This window comes from Phascolarctos cinereus, unplaced genomic scaffold, assembly GCF_003287225.1.
Source record: "Phascolarctos cinereus isolate Bilbo 61053 unplaced genomic scaffold, phaCin_HiC Scaffold_7;HRSCAF=346, whole genome shotgun sequence".
NCBI lineage: Eukaryota > Metazoa > Chordata > Mammalia > Diprotodontia > Phascolarctidae > Phascolarctos > Phascolarctos cinereus.
The window spans coordinates 2679452-2700117 of NW_027556180.1; the positions used below are offsets into that span (position 1 = coordinate 2679452).

General features: G+C 45.0%; 1 protein-coding gene across 1 annotated transcript in view; it reads left to right on the forward strand.

Annotated features, from left to right (window-relative positions):
- The window catches only part of ACAP2 (ArfGAP with coiled-coil, ankyrin repeat and PH domains 2), a 127111-nt gene that overhangs the window by 69449 nt on the left and 36996 nt on the right, over positions 1-20666 (forward strand). The window contains exons 11-12 of the mRNA XM_078147493.1: positions 17037-17088; positions 19785-19885. Coding sequence (XP_078003619.1) covers positions 17037-17088; positions 19785-19885 — 153 coding nt within the window. The remainder of the gene's footprint in view (positions 1-17036; positions 17089-19784; positions 19886-20666) is intronic.

A 20666-nucleotide genomic window follows, 5' to 3' on the forward strand; every position in this document is an offset into this window, starting at 1 on the left:
GGGACTTAGAGTTTTGTTCCAGATCCCTAAGTGGAGCTGACTTGGACCCGGTTTGTTTTTCTCTTAAAAGAAGAGTGCAAACAAACGACAGTTAATGGAGCATCCAAGGGAGCTGGGTTCTCTTCACTCTCTGTTTTACTTTCCTTTTTGAGTAGAGTGTGCGTAGTTGTTTTTCAGTGTCGTCTTCAAGGTTTTTAGTTTTTAATTTAGTTTAATGTTAAGACAGACAGGAGAGAAATGTAAAATTTTGTTTATTTTGGGTGGCATATATAATAAGTACAATTTGATATGGTAGATTAGCCTTCGGTGTAGCCATCTTTTTTGTTACTGATTCTGTTCAAGTCTGTAAGCATTTCTTAAGCTCTTACTGTATATTCCAGACCCTGTGCAGGGGATACAAAGAAAGACTTCATTCCTGTTCACCAATGTTTATGATACGTTGCACAGACTTCCCCTTTGAAGAACCCAATTTTGGCTTCCTGGAGGGTTCTCATTCTCTGTGGGATCCATGTCCTTCTTGGAAATTTTCTTCTCATGGCAGTGACTACTGACCATTTCTCTAGAGTGTGAAAGCCTTCAGACACTGAACACAGGAGAGTCTGTGCCAGTCACTGACTTGGTTCTTCTCCAGTCATATTATTTTAATGGGATAGGACTTTGCTCCAAAAAGATTGGCTGGGCACTTGGCAAGAGGGCAGCTCCCCTGTCTTACTGCCCTGTACAGGGCTGAGAATGATGGCCTGGAGTCATCAGGAGCCATCCTTTCCATGGCCCTCATAAGCCAGGAAGGAACCTTGTCGAAAGAAATGGTGGTGAGTGTACACCCCACTCACTCACCCGTTGTGCAGCATGGCAGGGCTCCTGGTAACGGCCCACTGTTATGTCATCGGGACTTCTCAAGATGGCGGACTTGCCAAGTGCAACCCAGGAGGTGGAAATTCCCCAAGCAACTGCAGTGAGAAAGGAGCCCAAGTCCATGGCCTGGGAAAGTGCCCTCTCTTTGGGGAAGAAAATATCATTTTCCTTTAGACTGTAATTTTATTATTGTTATGAACTGATAGAAAGAGTAAATAAAGACTTAACTATTTAGAGAATGGAATTTTCAGCTCCTCAGTCAGTCCAGAGCAGTGCTGTGTGATGTAGAGGGAGCCAGTGTTAGAGTCAGAAAGATCCTGGTTCCAGGGTGACTTCTGCCCCATTCTGTCTGGTCTTTCCTTTCATCCAGGTTCTACACTGATGAAGTCATGGGGCTGCCACTAGGGAGAGCCACTCTCCCAGGGAGCTTCTGAGGCCTGTTTGTAAAGCGCTTAGCTCATTGTCTGCCTGCCTGCCTTCCTAAAGTTACAACCATTATTTTAATAGGTGGACCACTTGATTGCAGGGTGCAGTTATAACTGTGGAATCTTGTAATTTGAAATAATAGCTATTAATTTCTGTTTTCAAGAGAAATCTGAAAAAAAGTACATTTCCACTTCATCTCCTTGATCCTGATACATTTCAGAATGTACCATGATGTTCATTAGGTCCATCCCGTAGTTTTGACGGGTGTTGTAGTTTGGAAAGACTGGCTCTTTTCATCTAAACAGCTAAAATAAAGCAAATAGTGACAACAGGATTCAGAAACAAGGATGTCACTATTTTCTCTAGATGAAAGAAGGAAATTTCCACAGACCTCACTTAAAACGGGAAGGGATTTGGGGAATGAGAAATTGGCAAAAAACTAGTGGGAAACTTGTAGCTGACTTGGAGAGAAGCAGGAGCCCAGGGGCCGCAGAGATTCTGCCAGCCCTATAGTCAGGAGACCCTTCACAGGCCGGAGCCCCTGAGGAGCCACAGAGACTCTGCCAGCCCTACAGTCAGCAGACCCTTCACGGGCAGGCGCCCCTGAGGGGCCCTGAACCTCTCCATGCTTCGGGGGTTTTTTTCTGTATGTTGGGGGCAGGCAGTAATAGCACCTTCCTCCCTGTGCTGCAACGACCCTCTCTCAGTGCTGACTTGGAGCTGTCGGTCAGCATTCCTGGCGCTGAATCAACGGTCCCCTTTGTGCTTTTTGGCTTGGTGATGTGCTCTGACCTTTCTTTGGGTGACTCGCCCTTTGGCTGGCTCAACTTCTTTCCCATGCTCCCAGCTTTTATCCTCTGAACTGGAGAGGGTGTGTTGGAGGTGGTACCCATACTTCAGATGCCTGGAGCTGGGGTTCAGCTGCCAGAAGCTGAAGCTTCTTTGTCTTCCAATCCACTGATGCACTTGAGTCCAGAAAGAGGCGTTCAGGCACCACAAGACCCAGGCCGAAGCCCTGTGTACACACTCGGCGAGAGCAGCTGGTGTAGCCCTGGCAGAGTACAGGGTGGATGTGATCTAACTGGACGGGAAGCAGTTTGTTATTCAAGGCCCTGTCGGCTCCATTTTACAGAGGGGGAAAACGGAGGCTTAGAGAGGAGTTGGGATTTGGTTACACACTTTGTAAGCATCAGAGGCAGGATCTGAACTCAGAACTCTTAGCTCCAAGGGCTGCACATGGTGCCATGCTATATCCAGCTCTGTAAAGTGAGGGGCAGCATAGCCCAGTGGAGAGCGTGTGGCATCTGGAGTCAGGATGCCCAGGTTTGAATCCCACTTCTGACACTGTCCAGTTGGTTCACTGTTCTGAGCCTCTGTTTCCTCATCTGTGAAATGGGGATAAAAATGCACTGCTTGCCCCACAGATTAGATTGGTTGAGAGGAGAGCACCCAGGTAAAGGTGCGAGCTGCTTTTATGTTGTAAACATTGGCCAAGGTTCCTCTTCCTCTGTACAATGCTTCTTAGTAAAAGGTCAGTTTTTAAAGGTAGATGAAAAACTACAAAGAAAGCAGGCTGTGTAGACCTGATATTCTCCTGCCATCATGTTTAGTGGTGCTTTCACGGGGCCGCTTGAATTCCATTCAGCCAGGAGTGGGATCCCGCTGACCAGGCTTTGGTCAGAGAGGATTCCAGGCTGTGTGGAGCTCCCAGTGTCTAGGTGTGCATGTGTGTGTGACTGCAGTCCTGGAGAAATCATTAGAAAAGAAAACATCCGTGGTCAGTGCAAAGTGAGGTGAGAAGGGCCGGGGTTTTTACTGACCTTTTGGGGCAGGAGGGGACTGGCTCAGGGAGGAATGTGCTTTTTGGGACGGTTTTTTAAACAAAGTAGAAAGTCTGGTGGGGGCCGGTCCATTTCAGGCTTAGGAAGCTGAAGGAGGACCATGTACATGTGAGGATTTGTGGGGACAGTAAGTGGTCTGCTTTGAGGGCGCAAGGAGGAATAAGCGTTTGTGTAATGCAAATAGATGTCAGAGAAGACTGATCTCTTACCCCTAAAAGTGGGCTCTGAACCCTGTGCCCCACCAGCCTTCACTTTCTCTTTTGTTGTTGTTGGGTTTTTTTTTTTTTTGGTGAGGCATTTAGGGTTAAGTGACTTGCCCAGAGTCACACAGCTAGTAAGTGTTATGTCTCTGAGGCTGGATTTAAACTCAGGTCCTCCTGATTCCAGGGCCGGTGCTCTATCCACTGTGCCACCTAGCTGCCCCCTGAGGTTTGTTTTTTGTTTTTGTTTTTTTTTTGCTAGGCAGTGGGGTTAAGTGACTTGCCCAGGGTCACACAGCTAGTAAGTGTTATGGCTCTGAGGCTGGATTTGAACTCAGGTCCTCCTGAAGCCAGGGCCAGTGCTCTATCCACTGTGCCATCTAGCTGCCCCTCAGCCTTCACTTTCTAAGAAGACCGCACAAGCTAACCTGTGAGCTTGCAACTGCACCCCACCCCCTGACCTCCCCTACTCCTGACACCTTCCTTCTCCCTGTCCTTCTTCTCTCAGTGCCATGGAAAACCAAAAAGCAGAAGCTTGCTCTTGCTGGGACTGAAGCCTGGCAGTGTGTGAGAGGGAGCAACAGAGTGGGTCACCTGAGGGTGGGTCACCAGAGTGTGCACGGATCTGCCAACTCTGCCCGAACCAAAGGGCATAGCATCTCGCTGGGGCCATTCTGACCTCTCTTCCCTCCACCCCCCATGCAGAAATCACTTGGGGCAGATACTAAGGCTAGTAATGTGACCCACCTGGGAAGAGACTGAGTCAAGCTTGAGGTCTAATCCCCAGGGGAAATAGCATTCAAAGGGGTAGGAGTCAGAATGTGACAATAGTGAATGTAAAGAAAAAATGGGAAATAACCCAAGAACTCAGAGGGAAGAAGGCTCAGTTAAAAGACCTTGAGTGTAAGCAGATAAACCAATAGGGAAGATATTCATAACAGAAGAGAATATGGCCTCCAGATCAGTAAAATGATTCTAGACATCTGTGAAGAGGTATTATAAATCACAGGAAAATGAATTAGTCTTTTGCCTGATGAGGCAAGGAACCCTGTTGATTCCTAAGAGAGCATGGAGCCTTAGCAGGACGTACCTGAATGATTTAGAAGAGAAATAAGAATTGTGAAAGCCTGTGGCTAGCATAGTAGAAATAATTGGAAGAAAGGGAAAAACTTGAATCTACAGTGGCAAGTCTTCAACAAAAAAGAGAATAACTGGTTGGGAATACGAGGACAGAAGTCAAGGACCATCTGGAAGAAGAGAAACAGAAAGCCAATAAAGTGTGAAAGCAAAACACACTGATCTCAAAGACACCTTAAGGGCCATAGGTCACATAGAAGCATATGAGTAAAGACCTGAATGGCATAATGCAAGAAATAATACTAGAAAACTGCACAGAACTTCTGAAAACAAATAAACAAACAAAAAGCCACAAAGTGCCAATTGAAAAATTCCATAGTTTTCAGACAGAAAAAAATATGCAGCAAACTCCACAATGCAGACTTGTTCAAATGAGCAATTCTAATGTCAAAACAGCAAATTCTGCAAATTGCCAGGAGAAATGCCATCAAACATAAAGGAAAAGCAATTCAAATAATACAAAACCATTCTGCACCTGCCAGAAACCCCTGGACAGAATGGAATAATCTAATCTTTTTTTTTTCAGCCAAAGACAAACGTTTATTAGAACATCCACCATATTGGGCAGACTCTTAAGGAGTCAGAACGTTAGTGAGCTGTTGGCTAGGTTATAAGAATCTGAGCAATGGTTTACAGAAAGACTAAGGGAGGGATCTAGGAGTGGCCAAGTAGTCTATGAGGTAATAGAACTCCAGGGACCTGGACCATGTGGCCAACGGAGAATGCAGCCTAGATAGGAATAAGGATGGGAAGCGGCCTGGGGCCATAAGGAGGTAGGGTAACCGAATTGGGAGATTGGGTGTAGCCACGATGAAAGGCCAGTTGATTGGGATTCAGTCAAAGCCAGAGATTTGATCCTGTGGGAAAGTCCAGGGTTTTTCATTTTTGTGGTCTAGATCCCATCCTTATCATTCCCCCCCTCAAACAAATGGGACCCAAATTCTTTTGTGGTAAAGGGCAAAGGTCTTGCCTTCTGAAACTGCTTCCTGCTGGCAAGGGGTGTAGAATTGTCCCTGCCTTGAGTGGGTCCTGAAGAGGTTGACTGGAACCTAGCATGGCTGCATTCAGGGAACAGAATGATGGGGAAAACATTAGCTCATAGCTGCTGTTTGCTACCAACTGTAGGCGAATGGCTGGTAGTCTGGAAGACACAAATCTGACAGAAAAGACTGCAGGTCCAGACATAAAACAGGGACTAGATTTAGGGTCCAAATATGAGAGAATAAAACATCCTTAGCTCTGTTTGGATTCAGATAATTCAGTTTTCCAACCACGCAATATCAAATCCACCTCATAACCAGATTCAGGAATAGCCAGGTGGGTAACATTCCTTTTCAAAGGAATGAAATGGGGAAACTGAGCCAGGAGGATCCCATCTTAGACTGAGGCTAAAATCGTCCTCTCAGCTTTTGCCACTGCTGACTTCCCACCAGTATCACATGCTTTCTGAGTAGCTTGTGGCATTTCTGAGATGGTGGATTATTGTTTTATCGATGGATTATTATGATCCATTAGACAACTCAAAATAAAATCATGAGCTTTTTTACCTCAAACAACAAGTTTTACTAATCACAGCTTAGGAAAAACTTTTCCAGGATTTACATCTCAAATTAAATTTTTCCTGGTGTAAAAAGCCAATCTTTAGAGATTTCTATACACTTGCAAATTCTCAGCAAGCCCTACAGAACCCAAACAAGCCTTTTGGCGAGTTTACACATCAAAACAATAACCAAATATAGACAAATTATTGTAGTGGTAACCAAATTATGAAAAGTTGCTTGGCGTAACTGATGCAAAAAATTCACCAATTTGAAACTGGAAACAAGCCCATTACCAATCAGGTGACTTCAGTTTTGTTAAATGCATTTCCAAATGACTTTACACAAAGAATCAACATCTCATCATTAACGGTTAAAACTACAAATTTAAAAGAGTGTGCTTACCCAAGTTCTGAGGCTAGCTTCTTTACCTTGAGCAGGATGTGCTGAACCTGGGTGATGCTTCCAGGCAAAGGTTGCCCGAGGACCCAAGGCCATTGCCAGGGGGGCCCATGCTGTGGCTGCTGCCTCTCCTCCCTCCTTTTCCCCAGGTGAGGGAGGGCAAAATCAAAGGTGAGGAGGAAAGGGTGAAACTCTATTCTCCTATGAGAGGGGTTAACAGATACCCTCTTGACTCAAAGGAAGGGAGTGACCAGGGTTGTAAGGAGGTTTCGAAACTCCTTAATGATCAATCACAAAACCTCCAGAATCTGTCAAGATATTTTTAGCTGTTCTAACTTTTCCCTGTAACCTCCATGAAGGAGGATTCGGGAGTGTAGAGGGGAGTAAGTAAGCCTCAGGGGAGCACAAAGCAAGTGCAGTTTTCCCCAATTCCCCAGCGCCAAGAGAATGGACAGAATTGGGTATACACTTTCAGATAGGGCATCCATTCTTTTGTGTTGCGGAAGGTATACCCAGGTCCATGACCTTGATCCGACCCAGTGGACTGAGAGCCTGACAGCATCAGGCTGAGTGTGAGACAGCTTTGCAACTGTCTGCCCAAAAAGCACCTCCAAGCCTTGGTGCTTGGAGAGCGACCCCAACTGCAGAGCAAGAAAGAAGGGGAGGAGGTTTATATACCTTCCAGTCTTGGCTGGAGAAGAACTTGGGCTTAGGCAGTTTCCCCATACGGGCCACCAAAATGTTGAGGTTTATGGGTGCTGACACTCCAAAATCAGAATATGCGGGTCCTGCGTGAAAGAATTCGACCCAAGCCTTCTTTCAGCCAAAGACAAGGTTTACTAGAACATCCGCCATATTGGGCAGACTCTTAAGGAGTCTGAACATTAGTGAGCTGTTGGCTAGATTATAAGAATCTAAGCAATGGCTAGATTATAATAATCTAAGCCGGAATAATCTATTCTAATGAGCAAAGGCATTCAAGATACAATCCAAGGGAACCTACTCTGCAAATCTGATCCTAACCATCAATGAGAAAAGATGGATAGTCAATACAAAAGAGGTACTCAAAGCATTCTTAGAAAGAAAACCAGTCCTGTACAAATTATTTGCTTTTTAAATATCCCAGACAACAGAAACACAAAAGGTAAACAAATACAGCAACCAAGGACAGCCATGATAGAATGACAGAGGAACCAGAGATTTCTTGCTTAAAGTACATAAAGAAACAAGGTTGAAAGGATATGACAAATAGAAATGATAGTAGAGAAACAGGCCTGAAATGTGAAAGACTGAACTTCCTAATAATATCCCTCCTACAGGTAAATCAGTGTTTTTGTGGGGCTAAATTTCAGGATGAGAAGGCCCATTTAAAAAAAAAAAGGAAAGAAGGGAGAGGAAGAAGATAGAAAGAAATTAATCAAATTAAGTCAAAGATTAACTTCTTAATAATATCCCTTCTACAGGTAAATCAGTATTTTTATGGGGCTAAATTTCAGGATGAGAAGGCCCATTTAAAAAAAAAAGGAGAGGCAGAAGATAGAAGGAAATTAATCAAATTAAGTCAAAGATTAACAAAGAAGATAAACTAATTCCTTTAGTCTCAGGAAGAAGAGAGGCTATAGAAGATTGCATGAGGGGGCAAAAGAAGGAAGTAAATCAACCAATGAACATTTATTATGAGCCTACTACATGCCAAGTGGGGCAGCTAGGTGGTGCAGTGGATAGAGTGTGGGGTCTAGAGTCAGGAGTGTCTGAGTTCCAATCTGGCCTCAGACACTAGCCATGTGATCCTGGGCAAGTCTCTTACCCTGTTTGCCTCAGTTTTCTCATCTGCAAAATGAACTGGAGGAGGAAATGGCAAACCATTCCAGTATCTCTGCCACAGAAACCTCAAATGGGGTCACAAGGAGTTGGATGTAACTGAAATGACTGAACAAGGACATGTGCCATGTATTATGCTAGATGTTGAGACAAAAGACAGTCCTTGCCCTCAAGGAGCTTACAGTCTATTGGGGGAGATAACAAACAAACGAGTATATACAGGATAAGTAGGAAATAATTAACAGAGGAGAGGGAAGGTAGGATTTTAGTTAGGACTTAAAGAACCTAAGTAAAAGAAGCCAGAGAGGCCAGCATTTGGAGTGGAGAAGTCTGAAGTGGCCTGGGGAATGGCCAGAGAGAATGCCTAGAACCAAGAGATGGAGGTCTTGTTCATAGAACAAGCAGAAGGCCAGGATCATGGGATCAAAGAGTATGTGGTGGCAAGTAAGGTATAACAAAACTGGTAAAGGTACGAGGGGGCCAAGTTATAAAGGACTTTGAATGCCAAACATGCTCCTGGAGGTAAGAGGGAGCTATTAGAGTTTGTCGAGTAGGGAGATGACAGGATCAAACTTGCACTTTAGGAAAATCACTTTGGTGGCTGAATGGAGGAGGATGAACTGGAGTTGGGAGAGCAGTGAGGCAGGCACACTCACTGAAAAGGCTATTACAGTAGTCCAAGTGTGAGATCATGAGATCCCATACCAGGGTGAGGACAGTGTCAGAGGAGAGGAGGGGGTATTAGATGCTGTGGAAGTGAAATGGACAAGAGATGTTGCAGAGGTGAAATGGACGAGAGATGCCAAGGGGGTGAAATGGAGGAGAGATGCCAAGGAGGTGAAATGAACAGGGGAGGTGAAATGGAGGAGAGATGCCAAGGAGGTGAAATGGAAGAGAGATGCCAAGGAGGTGAAATCCACAGGCCTTGGCCACAGCTTGAATACGGGAGGTGAGAGAGAGTGAGGGATGTAGGATGATTCCTAGGTTGTGAGTAGTCTGAGGGACTGGAAAGATGGCGTTGCCTTCCATAATAATGGGGAAGGTAAGAAGGAGGGGAAGAGTTTAAGGGGAAAGATAATGAGTTCTGTTTTGGACATTTGAGTTTACTATTTCTGCTGGACATCGAGTTTGAGATGTCTGAGAGGCACTTGGAGATGTGAGATTGGAGCAGGATAAGTAGAGATGGCAATTAAATCCATGGGAGCTGATGAGATCACCAAGTGAAGTGCTGTAGAAGGAGAAAAGCAGAGGGCCCAGGACAAGCTGAGGGAGACCCATAGTTTGAGGGTGATTTGGAGGAGAATCCAGCAGAGTAGAGTGATCAGAGAGTGGGGAGGCGGGGTGGGGAGAGGTGTCCTGAAAACCCAGAGAGAAGAGAATGTCAAGGAGGAGAGAGCGACCCACAGTGTCCAAGGCTGCAGGGAGGTCGAGGAGAGTGGAGACACAGAAAAGGCCGTTGGAGGAGAGGTCACCGATAACTTTGAAGAGAGCAGTTTCTGTGGAATGATACAGTTGGAAGCTGGGTTGTAAGGGGTTAAGAAAAGACAGAGAGGAGAGGCAGTGGAGGCACCAGTTGCAGGTGGTTTTTCAAGGAGCTCAGTCACAGAGGGCAGAAGAGAAGTAGGGTGATAGTTAGCAGGGATGGAAGAGTCCAGTGAGGGAGACCTGGGCATGGTTGTGGGCAGTAGGGAAGGAGCCGTCAGAGAGGGAGAAATTGAAAATAAGTGAAAGAGTGGGGATGACAAAGGGGGCCATCTTCTGGAGGACATGAGATGGAAATGATCGTTTGTACAGGTAGAAGGGTTGGCCTTGATCATGAGTAAAGTCATCTTATTGCGGGAAATGGGGATGAAGGAGGAGAGGGGGCAGACAGCCCCTGAGCAGTGGGAGATGAGGAAGAAGGCAGACGAGGGAGCTCATGTAGAATGGTGTCATTTTTTTTCTGTAAATTATGAGTCAAAGGTTTCATCTGAGGAGGTTGGGGGAAAGGGAGCCCTAAAAGGTTTGAGGGATAAAACCGATGGAAAGAAAGGGGAAATCTTGTGGAAAGACAGTTCCGTGGGGGAGGAGAGGGTCTATAAAAGGACACGAACACCTTCCTTGAGTGTAATATGCATGGATTTGATGCATAGAGCAGCCACTCTTCCTACCTCAGGAGAAGGGAAATTGGAGCTCCTGAAGGCACCTGACACTCCAAAGAGTAGGGAGCATAGACTCAGAGAGGAGATTTCATAGCAAATGGGATGATCATGTAGAGTGCAAAGCGTAGTAATGAAGTACACAGTCAGGTATGCATGAAAATTACTTCCATGGGATGATATCCTCTCAACTACAGAAATGGATGTTTCTACAAGTAAGTCACAAAAAAGGGGGGGGGGGAATGGCTGTATCATCAAGTCAACAGCATAGAAACTGTTTAAAAGAGGGAACTTAAAGTGGATATGTTAGAAGTATGAATTCCATGAGGAATATAGAGACCCGAGAAGGACTGGATTGAGACTATGAATTATAAAGACCGTGAATCAAAGAATAAAAATTTAGAATAGACAGAAAGGGAAGATAATAAAGAGAATGAGAGAACAATCATTTTTAGAAAAAAGCACAGAAATAAATTTTTTAAAAAACTTAACAAAAAGGTGCAGCTAGGTGGCACAGTGGACAGAGCACCGGCCCAAGAGTCAGTAGGACCTGAATGCAAATCCAGCTTCAGACACTTGACACTTACTAGCTGTGTGACCCTGGGCAAGTCACTTAACCCCATTGCCTAGCCCCTCCTCCCTCCCAAAAAATAAAATAACAAAAACAGTCTGAAGGGAAAGAAAAGAATGGGTGTTTTATTTGAGTACTTAACTGAAAAGGAAAAAAATGAGTAATAATTAAATAACTAGACCAAAGGAAGAAAGAAAAGAACTAATAAGCAAAATTCCAAAATTAGGGAAAGGGAAAATAAAGAGGGGTGGGTTTAGGGACTATAAGCATGAGGAGAAGAGAGCCAGTGGGAGGGATTAGAGACAAATGGAAGAAAAAAGAGAAACCCTATTCTTAACTTTAAATATGAATGAATTAAGCAATCCAGTAAAATGCAAAAGAGGGGCCTACTGGATAAGAAAACAAAAGGCCACAGCCTGTTACTTAAGAGAAACCCCCCTTAAAAAAGCAAAGACACAGACTAAAAGTGAAGATCTAGAACACAATTTGCTATATATTAGCTGAATCCAAAAAAGCAAGATCTATACTCATGCTGTTGGACAAAGCAAAATCAAGCTTTTATAAGAGAGAAACCAGGGAACTACAACGTGCTGAAAGGAATGAGACAGCAAACCAATATCAGTGTTAAACCTGTGTGCTCTGAATGCCTTAGCACTTCAGGAAGACATAGTAATAAAATAATAGCTAGAAATTTCCATATCCCTATCTCAATTTTGGACAGGTCTAACAGAGATAAGCAAAGGGGAAAATAGAGAATTGAGAAACCAGAGTTCAATGTCATGGCATCTTCTAAATGGGACTGCTAAAGAATGTGTGTATTTCTTAGCACCACTTGGAACTTACGCTAACATTGACCATGTACTAGGGTACAGAGATATTGCAAACAAATGTAAAAAGACTGAAAGAGTTAACACTCTTTTAGAGCCTGTTAGAAAAATCTGAAACAAAAATCTACTACAGTGAATGAGTGAAAGAAAGTCTTTATTATACTTCTCGTGAGAGAAGTGGGCACAACACACTTCAGTAGCACGTGGGTACTGGTTCAGTGGTAGAATCAACTTTTAAACCTTTAGTAAGATCCATACTCCACCCATCAGGGCTTCTATTGGTCTAGTTCATCTGAGTTACAGCCTTCCTGGACAGCCTATTGCATGTTTGTCCATGTTCTGTTAATTCTGCCTACTTCATGGGTTCCATGTTCAGAAATGGCGGCTGTCTCTGCCCTTGGGGTGTGTCAGTTCATATTCAATAAGCTTATCAAGCAAGCTGTGGAGAAAAGCCTTTGCCAGGTGGAGGCCCTGTCCTTGAACCTGGCTGCTTGCAACTGGTTTAGCCTCCAGGGCTCTTCCTTAAGAACTAGTTATTTACAGAAAAGTTGGGAGCACTTTCTGATTGGCTGAGAGACTACCCACAAGATCTTGGAATTTCTTATCCTGCTGTGGAAGCCCCGCCCCCTGAAATCTTTCTTACATAGCCCATAAGGTATAAAAAGAATCAGTTGACAGAGTACAAAGGACACAGACTCAATTGTAACCTTAATAATGAAATCATGAATAAGAATGAGGCAAAGAACAAATTATAAGGATAATTAATAATTTTGTGAAAGAAAATGAAACATGCCCAAATTTCTGGAATGCAACTAAGGCAATTTTCTGGGGGGAAATAATATTCCTACAAACATACATGAACAAAATGGAACAGAAGAGAAACATGATGTTAAAAATTTGAGATGTAGATGACCTGGAAACCCCCCAAAAAACCTGTAGAAATGATAGATCCAGAAACCAGAAGGAGAAGTTTGGAAGAGAGAGAATTTGATCCTAGGGACAGGAGGGTACCTCCGGAGGTTCTTGAGAAGTGACTGATTAGTTGTGTGGTCATCACTTTGACAGCTCTTTAGGGGTTGGGTAGAGATGGAGAAGCTTAAGGCAGAAAGATGGCAGAGAAATACTGCATCCAGAAAAAATTCCCAAATCCCCTGATCACAGGTGTCCCTGGGAAGCCCATCATTTCGATCTTAACAAAGACAAACAAGGCAGCTAGATGGCGCAGTGGAGAGCTCTGGCCTTGGAGGCAGGAGGACCTGAGTTCAAATCCAACCTCAGACACTTAATACTTACTAGCTGTGTGACCCTGGGCAAGTCATTTAACCCTGATTGCCTCACCAAAAACAAACAAACAAAAAATAACAAAGACAAGCTCCTGTTGTAGAAGTAAGAATGGGATGGGGAGGGGTTGGCTGCTGGGTGCCAGTGGCAGCAGTGAGACAGAACCACGTAGTCAGGTCTGACTGCGTGGAAATTTCGTGCCATGGGTCAAGGATTGTCTTGTGCATTACTGTCGAAGGAGCCTGGAATGAGTTCCCCTCAAAATTTGTAGCATACATTTTTTAGATTAAGAAAAAAAAGAGTTCAGTCATGTTTGACCCAAATTACTGAATCCTCTGAATAGAATTTGTCCATGCCAAACCTGGGACTTGTAAACTTTAGAAAAACTCTATTCTGATCATTGTATTTCCTTAGAATTGGTTTCCCTTGTACTCCTCTGTATTTTATTTTGTTCATCGACAAACATGCCTTTAAGGAGGGAGGCTTCACGATGCTGCCTGCCTCCAGGGGCCAGAGGTCAGTGCGAGTGAGGGTCCTCAGTTGTGACCTGTGGGGACAGGGGCCAATGACGTTCTGCTTACGGACGGTCGCCTCATTTTTGCTTGGTTTTCACATCATGCTCGGCCTTTGCTTATTTTGCTCATTTGCATTTCATTCTTTTTTCTACCTTTCCCTTATGTTTTAATCCTGCCCCATTTTTTCACATGACAGGAGAAAGCCAGATCACATCAGGTACCAATTAGCTTCTTCTTTTCCTTCCACCCTCTCTAGTGTTCCCTTTGGCATGAGAAAGCTCACGATTAACCACCGTTGACATTTCACATGGATTACTTGCAATGGATAAAGTCTCTTTTTGCACCAAATCTGAAAAATCAAGATGGAAGAGCTCTTAGGAGGACTCCCTGCCAAGGTGTCCCATTTTTAACTTGGCAAAGAACATTTTCTACATTCCCAGTCCCCAACAGAAACAGAAAGACCAGTCTTGGCACCACTTCAGGGCAGCCATGTGGGAAGTTTCTGTGTGTGGCTGTTTTCTGTGCTGGGGTAGCATGAGCCCCTTTGGTCAGAGGCTAGAAATATTTTCTACCTTTTCTACCTAAGTTTCCAGAGCCCTTTGTTACCATCATCTGCTTTAAAAAAACAAAAGAGTAAAAAAAATGGAATTTGACATTATCAGCATGATATAGCTAGCATACGTTCAAGTTTATTTCATTTTCAGCTGATATGTCTCTCTTGAGAACATGAATGAACTCATCCTTTTCCCCACATCTTGCTGTTGGGGCTGGAACTAAGCTTAGTTTGGAAGCAGGAAGCTGATCTTTGTTCTTGACATCAAGTATAGCTGTGAGACTAGTACCCACAGAGGGAAGAATCCCAGTGGGTTGAAGGTGAACGGTCCACTTTTGTGTCCCTGCCCTCCAAAAATTTGATTTTAAAGTCCTCGTAGTCTAATAGTTTTTTAAAATAGCTAGGAACATCTGATTTTGCTGATTTAATTTTATGGCCTTAAATCCAGGCCGGGTCTTTCTTACATATGGAGTGCACTGGTATGAAACTGAAGCTGATTCTACAGTTATCTTAGGCAGATTTTGTTTACTTTCCTGATGCTCACATATTACGTGCCCTTGGCTCTCATTGTGGTCACTGAAAATAGAAGATTGTGGCGTTAAGCTGTCCTTCCAAAGGTTTGGGTCACAGTTGAATGTGGCCTTTAGAGGCTGGATTCTTAACTTATTGAGAACACTCTGAGGACCAGGAATTGTATAGAGTGTCAAGAATGGGGGCAGCTAGGTGGCACAGTGGATAGAACACCAGCCCTGAAGTCAGGAGTACCTGAGTTCAAATCTGGTCTCAGACCAAACACTTGACACTTACCAGCTGTGTGACCCTGGGCAAGTCACTTAACCCCAACTGCCTTTAAAAAAGAAAAAAGAATAAATTTCCTCTGGACCCTGGTGTACCTCCCCTCTTCCCTGCCACTGCCCACATGCTCACACTGACCTGCCATGTGTCCATTCCCTAACAGAATCTAGAGTCAGCTTATGAGCCAAGAGGGGGAGGTGGGGACCACTTCATGTGGAGTTGAGAGGAGCAACAATTCCACCCCGCCTTTCATGTTGGCTTGGCTGTGAGATCACTTTTGTTAATCTGCCTTCCCCACAGGTGACTGGGCCAAGGTGACATCAGGGTAGAATTCCATAGTTAGTGTAGACTGTTGCCTGTGGGAGGGCCAAGCACCTGAGCTCAGCAGCCATCTTATCTGTGATTTTTTTTGAGAAGGATAGTCTAAGATAACCAGAAGTTTGGCAGCTTGTCACATTTCCCATGAAGCCTTGAATAAGCAGGAGCCCTCAGCCACTGTCTTTTTGTCCATGACAATACAGCAAACAGAGGAGGAGCTGATGGTTGCACTGCGTACCTGATGGAGTGCAGATGTTTGATCATTTCCAGAGATTTGTTCCATTGCATGTTTTCCAGTGTGGCCGGCTGGGCTCTTTCTTTTGTGTGTGTAGGCATCACCTTTAACCTGTCTAACCACCTGTGACCAGAAGCACAGATTAAGCCTGGAATGACTTCCTTTGCTAGCCTGCATTTTGGTGATTTTCTCATAGAAGTAACACACCAGGCTTGTACCTGGATGCTTGGCTATGACATCTGTCTCATCAGATGGCAAAGGCGATACAAGGGGGGAGAGGATTCAAGGACTAGCTGTCTGCCTGCCAGAAGGGGACTGGCTGAGCACATCACGTTGTGACAGACGATTTCCCTGCCTGGGAGACTCAGCTTTCACTTGGATAACTGAAGGGCTCCTAGGAGCTGAAAGTGTTTCTGTTGAACACTTTCAGGTGTCTTTGTCAGAATGGAAAGGTAGAATTTCCACCTGCTGGTGGATTAATTACTAACGTTTGGAATTGGGATCATCTTCCATGGAGCTTATGTAAAATGACTGAAATGTTTGAGCTTTTACGTTTGAGGAGTTTGCTTCCTTTAACGAATGGCCTGATTGAGGCTATAAAACCAAAAGAATTGGGGGCCCTTTTGCTTTTGATTTCTGTAGCTCAGAATGAGTCAATGTGACCATATTTAATCTTTTTTCTAAAGGAGATCACAGGCACTTTGGGGAGCAGGTACAGCACCCACTGCTGCACAAAACAGAAGGAAGCAGCCTGGATGACAAGGTTTACAGGCCGCCTCACTTTGAGCTTACGGTTTGGAAGTGTTCAGTGTGAAAGTGAGACTGATCAGTGAAGGCCGTGGCGGGGCGGGTGGAGGGAGGAGTGTGTCTGGGCGTACACACACACACACACACACACACCCCCCATGCATACACGCATAGAGCACAGCACACAGATGGGCCTTGATTTCACTTCTAAAATGAGTCATTTCCAGTTTCCTCAGATCAAGTGCTTGTGAGGAGTTGTCTGCTTCCCTTCATCACTTCCATTACAGCAGAAAAGTTTAGCAGTCATAAAATAGCATTGATTTCACATTTCCTGTGGTGGATGGGCGATACAGAATATAAAAGTGCCTTCTCATCCACTCTTTCTCCCTCTCCCACTTCTGCAATGTTCATCTCCATCCAGACACTAAAAATAGAAACAAAAACTCTATTATTTGGGGTTCCTTATGGAGACATACTTTTTAAAATATGGGGTGATTTTTACAATGCTAATTTTTGTATCTAATATAGGAATACTAAAGAATAATATTTGTTAGTGTAGAAATTCATATGCCACAGAAGAACTAATTCAAGTAACTGTATTTCCTTTAATCAAAATTTAAACTCTGCAGTTTAAAAATGCTGGCTTTCCCCCCCTTTTTTATCCTTCTGTTTTGCCATATGCATCTCATACTGACAAAAATGGTCATGACTTAGTTCTAAAAACATAATTTTATGGGCCAATTTGTATTAGTTTTCCAAAAGTAAAAAAGTGATTTTGATCAGCAAATGAAATAAATTGTGTTTACAAATAACCAAATTGCTTTCTGTTTGTTTAGACGCTGGTTCTCAATACAGAATAATCAGCTGGTATACCAGAAAAAATTCAAGGTGGGTGTCACTCTGTTCATCAAGAAGGAAAGTGCTGTGCATTTCCAAAGGCTTGTCTTCTCTTTGTTCAGGGCCACACATCTTCCAGTAGTACATTAGATGGGGAGTCAAGCCTATGTTACATTTTTTTCCTAGTAAAAAGGTTCAAAATGTGATATATGAAAAAACCAAATTGTATTTGACTCAGGAGTTGCAAAGGACAGTTTTTGGTGTGTCACTTGTTTCTGTGATGACCATGGGTCATCAAATGGAGGAGCAGAGCCAAAAGCCTTTTACATTTTCATTGGTAACTTTTCTGTTCATGTACCTTTGATGTCCTGAGCTTCATTCCCTTTTCCCAGACATCCCCAAAGAAGGCCAGTGAGTTCAGCATCATCTGCAGTGTGAGAAGGAAGGCAGCGAGGTTTTTCCCTCATCGTTCTGCTTTGGGGCCGCACTCCGTTACCATTTCACAGCATTGTTTCTTTTTGTTGTCGGTTTTTTTCCATTTCCCTCGTCATCCCTGTGTGATTGTTTTTTGGTTCATCTCAGCCTTTCCGTGCTTCTTTCTAGTCACCATGTCTACCATGTCTCACTCCCTAGTAATGTTAATATTCCATTACATTCACAGCTTGTTCCACAGTCCGTGTCCCGTTCTTTGCTACCACAAAAAAGTGCTTCTAGAAACATTTTGGTGGATGTGGGACCTGTCTCTTTGTCATTAACCCCCTGGGCCCCCAAGTAACTTTAAAAGAAGATAAATGGTGTGTGTCGGGGCAGGGGAGCCAAAAGTGCGTGGGTGGCTGGGGTCCCGCTGGGTCCCACCCCAACATCGTGTCTTTCTAGATAGTTTGATGAGTGAAGATAGACTAAGTACTGAAGGTCTTAAAAGTAATATCTATGTCTGACTTGTCTCGAGGGCTTCTTGACCCTGATCAGATCAAGAGGGTAATGCCACATTGCCAGTCCGCCTGGGGCCATACAGATTTCTTTATGAGCAGAGCTAGTCAGAGGTTTCTTGTTCTTTCAAAGATGTGGTTTTAAAGCAACAATCTCTTTTTAAGTCAAATCAAGTCAGTAGGCTTTGTGAAGTGCCTACTGTGTGCTAAGCACTGGGGATACAAGGAAAGGCAGAAGCACGGGTCTTACCCTCCTGGAGTCAGAAAGATCTGAGTTCAGATCTGTCCTCCCACCCTGCCCAGCTGGATACTCCTTGGCTAGTCATTGAACCTCTCTTTCCCTTGGTTTTCTCAGCTGAAAACGGGGATCGTGATGTCACCTCCATCCCGGAGTTGTTGTGAGGGTCAGATGACACGATCATGGTGGAATGCTTGGCACGTAGTAAATGCTGTAGAAATGTTAGCTGTTAACATTAATACCATGGGAGATAGGGCGTCTATAGCTATGTACAGCTGATACACAGGCAGAGGACAAATTGGAGGTGATCTCCAGGGTAAGGCACTAGTGTGAATGGCAGGAAAGACTTACTGCAGAAATGGGATTTTAGCTGGGACTTGAAGGGAGCAGAGTATTCCAGAACTGGGGGAGAAATGGCAATAGAGTCACAGAATCGAATAGTGTGCAGAAGGGGCTAGGACACAAAATGGGATTTTCTGTTTCCTCTTGGAGACGACAGGAAGCCAGCAGGGTTTGTTGAAGAGGAAGCAGGGGAATGTGACGTGGTCAAGCTTCTCTTTAGGAAGGTCACTTTGACAGGTAAGTGAAGGAAGGGCTAGAGAGGGGATAGGCTCGAGGCAGGCAGACCACCCTCCCCCCACAAGCAGCCATTGCCATGGTGCTGCATTGTGGTGCATGTGGGGATGAAGGCCCGTGCCAGGGCTGAGGCAGCGTCTGAGGAGAGAAGACTTACTAGGGAGACGTTACAAAGATCCCCTCCTTAGAAGGTGGCACCACATTGGCTCTGGGGACTGAGAGTAGGGAATCAGATGATGCCAGTGTGAGCCTGGGTGACAGGGAAGATAGCGCAAGCTCCATTTGGGCCATGTGTGCAGGACATCCAGTGAAAGATACTGACTAGGTAGTCAGAGATGCCAGCCGGAAGGTCAGGATGTAGTGATGTAGAAGGAAAAGAGGGCCCAGGAGGGAGTCCTGAGGGACCCCTGTGGTTAGCGAGGGGGCGGGGGGGACGGACCTGAATAAAAATCCAGCCTAGGAGAGCAGTGTCATGAAAACAGAGAAAAGAGGGTCATCACCAATGTCCAGGGCTGCGAAAAGGCCATCGGATTGGGCAAATAAGAGATCACTGCTGACTTTGGAGAGAGTGGTTTCAGTTATTATGGAAGTTGGAAGCCAGATGGCAGAATTTTAAGAAGCATGGGAGAAAGGACGTGGAGGCGCCTGCTTTTGGCAGCCTTCCCAAGGCTGGTCTGGGACTCCGTGGGTCAGGACGTGTGGCCGTGGCAGGAGAGAGGCAGTGGGCTGGCAGGGGATTCACGGTGGCAGGGACAAGGAGGACATCGAGCTTGTACGACAGGAAAATGAAGAATCCAGACCTTGTTCTCAGACTTTGCCAGCAGGCTGAGGGCTGATCCCTGTTGGTGTGGAGACTCCCATAGGTGTGCGCTGGGGGAGGGGGAGCATGGAGACCCCTCTGGTTCTGCTTCACCTTCTGCAGTTCTGTGTCACTCAGGGCTTGGCTTAATGAGTGTCCAGTGCTCGGTTGCCCCAGAAGCTTGTGCTGTGCTTTCTTCCCATAGGACACTCCCACGGTGGTCGTTGAAGACCTGCGGCTTTGCACCGTGAAGCACTGTGAAGATGTGGAGAGACGGTTCTGCTTCGAGGTGGTCTCACCCACAAAGTGAGTTCTGAATCATCTGACGTCAGTCTTGATCACAGGCCAGGTGCTGGGTGCGAGGATGCCCCCTCCCTCCAGGAGCTCCCATGCTCTTGGGGGAGACAGCGCATGGCCTTGGGAGGACTGGGGGAGAGAGCCCTCTGCTGAGGGTCTTCAAGGACATGGAGCGCTCCATGCACAGAAGGCTCGCCTCCTCTGACTGGCCAACCTCGCTTCCCATTCTTTTTAGATCAGTGCCTTTTGTTTGCCCTCCCTTATCCCCTAGAGATAGGGAGTGAGGCTGCCGGGCTGTGCTGGGGTCCCACGTGGCCACGTTGGGCTTACTGCTTTCATTCTGACTGTGGCCATTGCTGTCGTCCTTATGACAGTCTTTGTAGCTCTCCTCACACTCCTCCACATTACTCTGCTGATTATTCCTTAAGAGCATTTCTTTGTGTTTGTCATTCCAGTTCAGGGTCATAGGACATCTACTTTGTTTCCAGGTCTTTGCTGCAGCAGAAAGAGCTGTCATCACTATTTTGTTGCTTAAAAGGCCTTTCTTTCTTTCTTCAGCCTACATCCCTCAGCTCCAGCCATTCTCTGTGGCCAGCCGTCCCCCAGGACTGGCATGCTCTGCCCACTGAGCTCCCTGGCTTCTTTCAGGTTCCAGCTAAAACCCCACCTCCTATAGGAAGCCATTCCCTACCCCTCTTAATTCTGTTTTCCCTGTTGGCTATTTCTTTTTTCTTTTTAATTAATTTATTTTTAGTTTTAAACATTCACTTTTATAAGATTTTGAGTTCTA